The 10932-nt window shown below is 42.8% G+C and overlaps 2 protein-coding genes across 3 annotated transcripts; both read left to right on the forward strand.

The window, feature by feature from the left end:
* The first annotated feature begins 46 nt into the window (after positions 1–46).
* Positions 47–3713, forward strand: LOC101160611 (potassium channel subfamily K member 16-like). Its single transcript, XM_020713876.2, has 5 exons — positions 47–854; positions 2117–2231; positions 2311–2483; positions 2579–2747; positions 2896–3713. The coding sequence occupies exons 1-5, from the start codon at positions 642–644 to the stop codon at positions 3102–3104; spliced, it is 879 nt and encodes a 292-aa protein (XP_020569535.1). The 5' UTR covers positions 47–641; the 3' UTR covers positions 3105–3713.
* Positions 3706–8753, forward strand: LOC101160862 (potassium channel subfamily K member 17). 2 transcript variants are annotated; one of them, XM_023952017.1, is made up of 4 exons: positions 3706–4343; positions 7436–7602; positions 7699–7867; positions 7962–8753. In XM_023952017.1, the coding sequence occupies exons 2-4, from the start codon at positions 7447–7449 to the stop codon at positions 8207–8209; spliced, it is 573 nt and encodes a 190-aa protein (XP_023807785.1). In that variant the 5' UTR covers positions 3706–4343; positions 7436–7446; the 3' UTR covers positions 8210–8753. The 2 variants fall into 2 exon arrangements, with proteins under 2 accessions (XP_023807785.1, XP_023807786.1); XM_023952018.1 differs by lacking the exon at positions 3706–4343 and having other exon boundaries at positions 7183–7602.
* The last annotated feature ends 2179 nt before the right edge of the window (positions 8754–10932 follow it).

Consider the following 10932-nt stretch of genomic DNA (forward strand, 5'->3'; position numbering starts at 1 on the left):
ATTTTAAAAATCAAAAACCCCTGCCTCTCCTTCTTCCTCTTCCTCTCCTTCTCCTCCCTCCTCTTCTTCGTCTCCTTCTTCACCATAAACAGTCTGGGCACCTATTTACTTTGAAATGAGACGTTTTGAGGCAAATCTGTACTTCCAGTTAGTTCCATGCCTCCTGAATGGTCCCATTTAAACAAATGAAGTGATGCTCGCCTCTGTAAAGGCGGCTTTGACCCGACACTCAGCCACTGACAGGTGAAACATTAACTTTTGTCCTGCGTTAAGGATGCTGCCCCGCTTCCTAATTAGTGGAAACAGTAGACAGTGTATCCAGATGTCACACTAATGGTGGCCTAGAGTTTGGCTGTTGCCCTGGCAACCCATAAATCAACATCATCAGTGCCAGACCAAGCTGAAAACAGGAGAGAAAACGCCGATTCAGCTGCTATTTAGGAGAACCACATTTCATATACTTTTTTATTTGATTATTTTTTAAACAATTTTTTCAACTTTCTGATTATTTAGAAACAGAATGCCACTCTGCCCTGGCCATTTCCTTTGTAGAGCTTACCACAGCGTCTGCGTACTTTTCTAAGAGATCGACTTTTTATTGGACTTCAGCTTTTGTGCCTCTTTATTCTGTGGGGAGGTAGATGGAGAGTTTTCAGCTGGTGCGTGTCAAAGTGAGCTGGACGGCCCTCCTGGCTTTAGCCCACTTCATCTACCTGTTTGTGGGAGCGACCGTTTTTCAAATGCTGGAGCGAGAAGCTGAGCGCAACAACCGCAACCACTTCCAGCTGGAGAAGCTGAACTTCTTGGCTAATTACTCTTGCCTGGATGGACCTGCCCTGGAGAACTTTGTGAAGGTTTTCTTTTAAATCATTTTCAAGGAGTTTTGAAAAACAACTTCTCTTAAAAAACCTTAAATGGTTCTTTGGTTCAAAGCAAAGAAATAACTTGGTTCAAAGCATAGAACCAGAGCAACCAGATAACTGAATAAACATGTGGTTCATGACACTGAGATGAATCCTGTAACTTACTGTAACTTAAGGCCGTGTCACACAGACACTATGTACATTTTGCACAGGATTAAATTGGTCATACGTGAACATATGTAGAAAAAGTGAGCGACCTTGGGAGCATTTCGGGCAGACAACTCGAGCAGAGCGTTTTAACTGGTTACTCCTCCCTAGGGTGGTTCAGTCAATCAACTCTCCTGTTCAGCGTCCTATTTAATTCCAGGCATGCGTGTCCATTCCTTCTCTACCTTTACCGCAAGCGTTGCGTTCGTCCACCTGTGAGCTATGTAAGGGGTAGTTTATTACCTAAAAGTTTTCTATGGAGATATTGTCTTATGTAATTGAACGGAGCTTTATGTCAAACTAAAATAATGTGAAAATAAATGTCTTTACTGCATGAGTTGTCTGACTGAAGTGAGAAAAGTTGTGGTCTTTACGTAAAAATTTCGCAGATGTGGAGGAATGAACCACAGAAGTACGAATAAACCACACAAAGAACACGTAAACCAACGTAGAACATGAACCGTGTGATTATTGTGCTGCTTACATACAATTCATCAGTGATTTTGTGCGTTGATTATGTCATTTCAAAGTGATATGTGCACCGTATACGTGATGTAAAAGTTACACATCTGTACACATCCGGCTTCATGCATGAAAAAGCCGTTAGACAAATGTGAAAAAGTCGTGGAAAACCACACATTTGTGTATGCATCTCACATAAATCACACACAGCTGTGTAAGATTTACGTAATAATTGCGTATAAACTATGTAAAATATACATAGACTGCATAATTCTCAACCGACCAAAAATAATTAACAGCTCAAAACTGAATTCCTGTTAAAAGACCTGTCAGCCAAAACCCTCGACAGACATCTGCGCACATCAACGAACACAAGAAACACTCATGAATGACGTAGATCACAAGTGTCACGAAAAAAACAAAATACATAGGTGAAAAATGTGCGTAGCGGCTGTGAGACACGACTTTGACATCAGAGATGTTGACTCTAAAACATTTGCAAGGGAATAATGACTGGCTTATGGCCGGAAGTAGAAAGACCTACAAACTTTGTTGGATGAAATGCTTGTCTGCTGTGACTGCAGGTGATTTTGTATGCCTGGGAGAACGGAGTGAATCCCTCGGGGAACTCAACTAACCCCAGCAACTGGGACTTCAGTAGTTCCTTCTTCTTTGCAGGCACAGTTGTCACAACTATTGGTGAGCAGCTAATGTTCAAATCCTTCAGACCGTCCCGTTGCCCTGTGCTCCAACATCCTCTCTGCTGCTTGGTTCCCAGGCTACGGTAACCTCTCTCCCAGCACCGTGTCAGGCCAGGTGTTCTGCGTCTTCTATGCTCTGTTTGGGATTCCACTGAACCTGGCTTTCCTAAAACAGATTGGCAAGTGTCTCAGCGTTCACCTGAGTCGATTGGAGAGGAGGATGGTTGCAGTTGTTCCCCTTAAGATACCTGTGTGTCATTCTTCTGTTTGAAAAGATGAAAACACGTCCTATCTGTTCTGATATCTGTTCTGATCTGAAACATAACCTCTGTTGTTTTGTCCCAGCGAACAGTTGAAGCTGTGGTGGTCAGTTTGTTCTTCGTTTCGGGCAGCCTCCTGTTTCTGGTCATCCCTCCTCTGCTGTTCAGTTATGTGGAAGACTGGACATTTGGCGAGGGTTTCTACTTCGCCTTCATAACTCTCAGCACCATTGGTTTTGGAGATTATGTAGTGGGTGAGTGAAAACAGGAAGCAGGCCTTCTCTGTCAAACAAAAAACACTTTTTTTGCTTTCAATTATTTACGTTTTATGGATTAAAAGGTTCCCTGCTCTAAGACAATGTTCCTGTTTTTGTTTTTTCTTTTACATTTTTCAACCTAAAGGAACTGACCCAGGAAAGGAGTACATCTCTGTGTACCGCAGCCTTGCTGGCGTTTGGATCCTCTTCGCTCTGGCTTGGCTGGCACTCATCCTAAACACAGGAGCCCAAATGATGGAAAACCTTGTTACCCTGATGCGTCCGGGCTTCACTAGGCAAGAGGAGGAAGAAGACAGGTCCTCTGGGAAACTGGAGGACACACACAAGATTTGACAGCGAATTCCACCTGACCTCCAAGCTGAATCTGCTTGCTAAAAGTGCTGGACTGTAATGGGAAGGTCCAGTTCAAGGATGGGGCCACTTCTTGTTTTGTTAGCAAAACCAGTGTTTGTTGACGTTTGATAAATGTAATGCTCAAAGTGGAAACGGTGTTTGCTATAGTTTTCCTTCTATCTCTGTCTAAACGGTGTGAGTAACAGCCTCGTATCCTGGAGGAGTCCAACCGCTTTGCTGGCTTCCTCTAAGTCTTCTCTTCCACTTTGGTGATTGAATCTTCAAACCCTGTAAACTGACTTATTGTTTGTTTGCATAATAACACAAATGCGTTTTTTATGTGTATTGAGTTCATGCGAGTGCACATCTGTGCAAACAAACGTGCACTCCCTCTAGTGACTTAGCTAGCACTGCTATCTTAGGCTAACACACTCATCCAGATGGAGAAGGGGGGGGTCTCACCAGTCATAGTTGTAGTTTTTAACTAAATGTTACATATAAATAAAGTCCTTCACTTGCTGTTTTTCATATTTTAATGGTTTTTTTTGCTGAAACCCGAAGCATGACTGTCGTCGTCCCTGCAGCCTGCTGTTGTCTTTTCCTCGCCTTGTTTTGCTGCTTTGCATTTGCATGTCAGGCCTCTGTCGGGAGCCAAACCGTAGAGCCTGACGAGCTTCATTTGCTTGTAAGACAAGGAGTCCCAGACTTTTGGTCATTTTGAGTGTGAGCGCAGTCGCTGAGGCGCTGACTTCAGGTCGAGATGGGAATCAAAGAAATGTTAGACCTGACGCGGGTGCCGTCCATCCTCTTGCTTGGCATGGTTTATGTAGCCTATGTGCTGATTGGAGGGGTGATTTTCTGGAAGCTGGAAGGTGATTTGGGGAAGAAGGACATTAGCAACATCTTACTGAATAAACAAAAGCTGTTCTCAACGTACACCTGTCTGAACCACCAAGGCCTGGTGGATGTGGCTCAGGTAAGATCTCAGTAACAATGTTGACAAAGGTCAGTTTAGAAACTTGTTTACGGGGTGAAGGAAGAAGGGATTGGTTGAAAATCCGAAAAAAACCTCCTGAAACTGTGTTTGGTTTGATTTGTTTCATTGTGTTATTTCTTGTCTGCAGGTCATTCAAGAAGCATCAAAGGCAGGACTTAGTTTGAAAAGCAACACCACCACAGACGGCTTCTGGCAATTCACCAGCTCAGCTGTGTTTGCTGCCACGGTGGTCACCACCATAGGTCAGAGTTCACGGCCTGCACACTTTCAGCCCACTTGTAATACATTTTGTCATGTTTTTACAAAACAAACCTTCATTGTGTTGTTGGACTTACTTTATTGGTTCACTTTGGCTTCAATAAGTCAGAGAAATGAAAATAATGATCATTTTTTTGACGTTGGCCTGACGTGGTTTTTGTCAAGACTGCATTTCTTTAATCAAAAACACAAACTTTAAAGCAGAATATCCAGAAATGTTCTTCTGACTCATGAGAAGCTGCATTTCATCCTCCATAGTAATGATGTAGAAGAGTCACAGCAGGACTGTTGGAGGCTCCTTTCAGTTTGCCTAAGGAAATGACAGGACAGCAAAGAAACATTAGTTTGTTATTTGACTACTGACTTGGTCAAGTCATGGAGAAACAGCAACATAATACAGTTTAGCTTTAAGGCTGCCATTTTCCTGCCAGACTTGCTAAGCAGTGAACTGGTTAATAATAGAAATAATTGTTTTATGGAGGAAATTGTTTGGAAACTCTCAATTGGCTGATAAAAAGATTGAGCTTCCACAAATATGAGTTCATAAGAGTTTTGTTGTAATTTTCACCACAGGCAAATTCAGCCAAACAGATCCTTAATGTCTACATATAAAACCTGTTCCAACAAGTTAAAATGAAACAGTAAAGCTAATACGTCTAATCTAACATCTAATCTAATGTTTAATATTACGTCTAATCTAATGTTTAATATTACGTCTAATCTAACATCTAATCTAATGTTTAATATTACGTCTAATCTAATGTTTAATATTACGTCTAATCTAACATCTAATCTAATGTTTAATATTATGTCTAATCTATCGTCTTGTCACCAGAACAGCCAGACGGCTGCATCCAAATGCAGGTTTGTTGGATCAGCTAAAAGTCCACAGAGCTAAATCAGGGTCAGACAGGCAGGGGTCAATAACAGGCATGAGATCATCAGAGAAGAGACGGGGTAGTCAGGATCCAGACGAGAGTCGGGGCAGGCAAACTGAGTCAGACACAGGGTCAGGAGACAGAAAATCAGATCCAGATTTAACGCTTAGTTATGCTGGCAAAGCAGCACAAACAAAACTTCACAATGAGCTTCACTCAGAACTCTGGAAATGTTTTCCGCTGGTGACCAGAGAGGGACACAGAGTGAGCTTGTATTGTTAAGGAGTTCACAGGAGAGCTGGCAATTCCAGTTCAAATTCTGTGTCAGCAGTCTGTAAATGTAAGGGTTTTCACTGAGCAGATGGAAAGAAACAAACACAGTACCTGTTCATGAAAAAGGCTCACCATCTTATTATTGATCCATCGCTCCTTACACTTTTCGGGAAGATTCTTGAGAAAACTGTATTTTTAAAATGAAACCCAACTTGACTGCACTGACACAGTCTACTTGTCTGCCTGTCAGAGTGCAATCACCAACTTTTACCTCATAAACTTGATAACAACCACCATGTAAAAGGTTGGATTAGATTTGCTTTTATTGTCATTGTCCATTGTACAATGAAAGGCAATAAAGGGAATAAAAGGCTGGGCACTAGCATGGATTCCTTTTTAACTGACTGATGCCAAAGAGGGTAGTGTTGAGTGGTAGCACCTCAGACTGGACCTCCGGTACTCCAGAAGGCACGCAGATCTCGCTGCTTTGGTTTGCTTTGGTTATGAACGATCTACCGCAGCATAGATCTACAAATTGCTTGTTTTATGCTGATGATGTTAAACTGCACCACTGCATAACTACGCCATCTGATGTCAACACCTTGTGCACTAATATCAAACATCTGGAGCAGTGGTCATTAGCCTGGCGGCTGAAGTTGAATGCATCAAAGTGCTGTTCATTTAATATCTCTCTGAAGCGTAAGACCGTTAAAAACACGTATTTTATCCACTATGAGGCACTACAACATGAGATTTAGGTGTGACCCTTGACAGGAAAATTACCTTTCAGATCTTCATAAATGATATTCTCTGCAGAGCCAATGGGACTCTTGGTGTCATGATACGAACCTTTCGATCTGGGTACATGACCACGTTTGACCACAAAGCTCTAATTGGTGGATGCTGTGCAATGTGAGGTCTATTATAGAATACAGCAGTTTGTGTGGAATTGTCTGATTTTCAAGGAAGACATTCAAACCGGAGAAAGGTAGTTTGCCATCTCTCGGTCGGTGGAGTGTCCCTGCCCCAGGTGGAGGAGTTTAAATACCTTGGGGTCTTGTTCACGAGTGAGGGAAGATCGGAGCGTGAGATTGACAGGCGGATCGGAGCAGCGTCCGTAGTTATGCGGTCGCTCTATCGGTCCGTCGTGGTGAAGAGAGAGCTGAGCCGAAAAGCAAAGCTCTCAATTTACCGGTCGATCTACGTTCCAGTACTCACCTATGGTCATGAGCTATGGGTCATGACCGAAAGAACGAGGTCCCGAATACAAGCGGCTGAAATGAGCTTCCTCCGCAGGGTGGCTGGGCGCTCCCTTAGAGATAGGGTGAGAAGCTCGGTCACCCGCAGAGAGCTCGGAGTAGAACCGCTTCTCCTCCACATCGAAAGGAGCCAGTTGAGGTGGCTCGGGCATCTAGTTCGGATGCCTCCTGGACGCCTCCCTGGAGAGGTGTTCCGGGCATGTCCCACTGGGCGGAGGCCCCGGGGAAGACCCAGGACACACTGGAGAGACTACGTCTCTCGGCTGGCCTGGGAACGTCTCGGGGTCCCCCCAGAGGAGCTGGAGGAAGTGGCTGGGGTGAGGGAAGTCTGGGCATCTCTGCTCAGTCTGCTGCCCCCGCGACCCGGTCCCGGATAAGCGGAGGAAGATGGATGGATGGATGGACATTCAAAGATTTTAGTGAGGACAGAGTAAGCAGCTTGCATTGGTCTGTGGCTCCTACTTTGCAATGTACAAAAACTCATGTACAAAAATGAAATGTCACTGAAAAATATTTCAAGAACATAACAGAACTGGCATGAACATGTTTGTCTTGTAAAAGCTGGACAGGTTTGGAACAGGCAGCCTGTGCTCTGCTGAGGACTCCACTGAGCCGTCTCAAAACTGAAAACTGAGATACGTGTACTTATAAACGGTAGTTTTGCAGGTTATGGAAACATGAGTCCGAGCACATCTGCCGGTCAGATCTTCTGTGTGTTCTTCGCTCTCTTTGGGATTCCTCTGAATTTGGTAGTGCTCAACAAAGTTGGAAAATACATGCTGAGTTTGGAGAGGAACATCTCAGACTTCCTCCAAAGAAAGTCGGGACACAAGGTGGGCAGATGACCTTTGAGAGTCAGATGTGTAAAATCCTCATTTCTTTCTTCCATGAAGAATCAACTCTACCACTTTCTTCCTCCTCTCTCTCAGACATGCACACGTTTTTTTATTCACCTCTTCTCTTACATCTGTGGAACGGTTTTCTTCTTCATCGTACCCATGACTGTATTCCAGCTGTTTGAGGGATGGACCTACTCCCAGGCCATTTACTACTGTTTCATCACCCTCAGCACGATTGGTTTTGGGGATTTTGTGGCAGGTAAAGCTTTAGATGCACCAACAAATCAGCTGATTCCATCACTTTGATTGTAATTTAAAGAAGTAATTGATCAGTCCTGTGTTTTTCCTTTCAGATAACAATCCAGACACAGACTACCCAAACTGGTACAGTGTTTTCATGGCCTCGTGGATCTTCTTTGGGATGGCTTGGCTTGCTTTGCTCATTAACCACTCCATTGACATCTTGGAGCGGCTCAACGCTCTCTGGAAACAGAAGTGGCGTGGTCAAAACCCTGAGGGAGAGTCAAGTGGCAGTGAGGACACGAAACCCGAGGCAGACACGAAAGAGGAGAATGAGATCCAAAAGCCGTTACCACAGTAACGCAGAAAAAAGGAGAACGCTTCAGTGAGTCAGAAAACCAACATCCGCTGAGGCTGGGCTTTTGGAAAGATTGTAAATCACAACTGGTTGTGAGAAACTGTTTCTTGTCAGAATGTAACGTTAGGAAAGAACATAAACTGTCATGCATGACCTCAGAACATGACCTCCTTCAAAACCTAAAGGATCGCTTTAAAGGCAGACATCTGAATAAACAGGCAGCATGTCTGCAGTTCAGTTTCTCATGCATAATATGTTGGCTTCTTTAGATAGACGTCTTTAGGGAAATCAAGAAAACATTGTTAAAAAGAAACAACAAGTTTGAATGTAACACTGATGAGAAATGTGCAATTATCTTTGCATTGGAATAATGAGCTTCAGTGATAGACTGTGGCAGTCTGATGAACATTTGACCAAAATACAGAACATTTTCATTTACTGCTTCATGCTCAACCTGTTAAAGGGTCCATATCCTGCTTTTCTTGAGCCTTTTAGAGTAAACTATATCCATAGATATGATCTTATATGACCTTTGGCACACTAAAACATTATTTTTAAATGATTTATTAGTTATTGTCGAAGTGAGACGACTCGATCTCTGAGGCTCCGCCTTTCTCTCCTTGTGGGTGCCGCCCATTTCCTAGAATCGGCCTCAGCATCATGTCTGCGTTTCTCCCACGAAAACAAAACATCTGAACTTTTACAAAGATGGATGTTTAGATTGTTCATATAAATAAAAGCGTTTAGCCGATCACAGCTAGCTCCATGGAGAAAGTGGGCGTGTCTGTTAGCCTGGGGGCGGAGCTGGCAGCACAGACTCTTTCTGGAAAGCGGCGGTTCCTCACTTTGTGACGTCACAATGTGAAAACCCACTCGTTTCTGTGGATTGGGAGGGGCTGGTGCTCAGAGAGCAGGTTTTTAGAGGAAAACTCAGAGATGAATGGATCAAAATACCACTTTGGGGTTGTTTATAGTGAGGAATGAACATTATAGAACACCTAAAAGCTCAAAGAGTTGGTTTTACAGGATATAGACCCTTAAGCTGCATGTTCAATATGCAGGGTAAATGGAGCGTCGGCTGAGGAGAGCCTCTTATATAAGCATCGCTTCAGATTTGTTCTCCACACATCATTGAGGTTGATACCAAACAGCACTGAATGTTTCTGGTAGCGTCCCGTTGCTTCAGTGTAGTGTTTGTAACCAACTTAGGCTCCTGCTCTGAAGCGAGCAGCATTTGTGTTAAGGGTTTGAAAACCTGTGTGGTGCTTTCACAGCACAACATCCGGCTTCACTCCCTGCGATGATGAAGCAGCTTTCAGCTGTAGAAGCACCTGAACAGCCCCATTGTCTTTAAAGAGGTCAGGATAACTTTGAAAAAAGGATCCATTTAGTTTCAACTGAGAAGTTTACCGTTTTCTGTGGAGAACTACCAGACTAAAAAGGAAACGGTGCTGCTGCTGACAGGTCTGTTCCATTTTAAATTACGGTTCATTTATATTTATGTATGAACATTAAAGAGAAACTCTTATTCACAATTGTATGGGAAGAACTATACAACAATAAAACAATAAAAGAAACTTCTGGAGAAGAGAGATCATTGAAATGGAAAGTATCCACACGCAACAGGAAAATAACACAAAAACAACTTCGAAGACAAAATAACATTTCTGTTTCAGGAATATTTCAAGAATACATAATATTTTTTTTCCTTCGTTAATTTTTTATATTTTTTTATTTGGCTTAATTTTCACTTTGTGGGTCTTGCACTTCAGTTTAAAATACTTAAACAGGCAACTGAGCAAATAAAAACAGACACAAATACTTTGCTTTTAATGCCATCTTACAGTTATCTTTTTACTGATCCTATAGTTTCTTTTCTTACATTTGGCTTTATGTGCCAGAAAACGAAAGTTTCTCTTTTTATCTTAAATTCTTCTTTTGTCCACTGGGTTGTAGTATTTGTTCACTTTGTTTTTCCTCTCCATTAGAAATATTCCATCTGTACTTTCAGCTTCAAACATCAATATTATAAACGTGTGAAAGCAGAGACAGAGCTAGAAAATTACGTTTCCTAAATTGACCTGTTTTATTTTGGAAAAAAAAAGCAAAGATGAGAAAAAGCAGAGAATAAAACAAAGGCTGAACAGCCAAAAGTCACACGTTTGCACAAATCCCTGAAGTAGAGTGACTCCTAATAAATGGAATCTGAAGCACAGACGTTCTCTGCTGAGAAAAGGATTTATTGTGTTGAATGTGTGTCTTTGAATAAAGGTGTTTATGATGTCATTATGTTGGTGAATGTTTGTCTTCTGCAAACAACTGAAGCCGTCGTGACACTAAACACCTCTTAAGGCTCGTGCAGCACAAAGCCGGCAGTGCCAACGAGGACGGATGACGGACGCACTCTGGCAGAGCAGAGGGGCGCACGAGAGGGAAAGAGGGAGGGAGGGAGAGAGAGAGGGAGATAGGACTATCAAATTCCAGTCAGAAGTAGAAGACAGAAAATGTTTTTCAAATAGCAACTGACAGCAGCTGTGTGTGACACACACACACAGAAACCACACACACACATGCCAAACTTAAACACACACACATACCACACTTAAACTCACACCAATGCACAAACGCACACACACATACCACACTTAAACACAAAACAGCCACACACACATAAACACACAGACACACCCAAACACATACACACAGTTAAACACACACACACCCAG

This window comes from Oryzias latipes, chromosome 22 (genome assembly GCF_002234675.1).
Source record: "Oryzias latipes chromosome 22, ASM223467v1".
NCBI classification, from domain to species: domain Eukaryota; kingdom Metazoa; phylum Chordata; class Actinopteri; order Beloniformes; family Adrianichthyidae; genus Oryzias; species Oryzias latipes.

Bases quoted from the DNA above. Each gene is read 5' to 3' on its own strand.
- LOC101160611 (XM_020713876.2), top strand. From the start codon at position 642: ATGGAGAGTTTTCAGCTGGTGCGTGTCAAAGTGAGCTGGACGGCCCTC. The intron at 2,232-2,310 runs GTGAGCAGCTAA...CTTGGTTCCCAG, and splicing joins CACAGTTGTCACAACTATTG to GCTACGGTAACCTCTCTCCC. The intron at 2,484-2,578 runs GTGTGTCATTCT...GTTTTGTCCCAG, and splicing joins TTGTTCCCCTTAAGATACCT to CGAACAGTTGAAGCTGTGGT.
- LOC101160862 (XM_023952017.1), top strand. From the start codon at position 7,447: ATGAGTCCGAGCACATCTGCCGGTCAGATCTTCTGTGTGTTCTTCGCT. The intron at 7,603-7,698 runs GTGGGCAGATGA...CCTCTCTCTCAG, and splicing joins AAAGAAAGTCGGGACACAAG to ACATGCACACGTTTTTTTAT. The intron at 7,868-7,961 runs GTAAAGCTTTAG...TTTTCCTTTCAG, and splicing joins TTTTGGGGATTTTGTGGCAG to ATAACAATCCAGACACAGAC.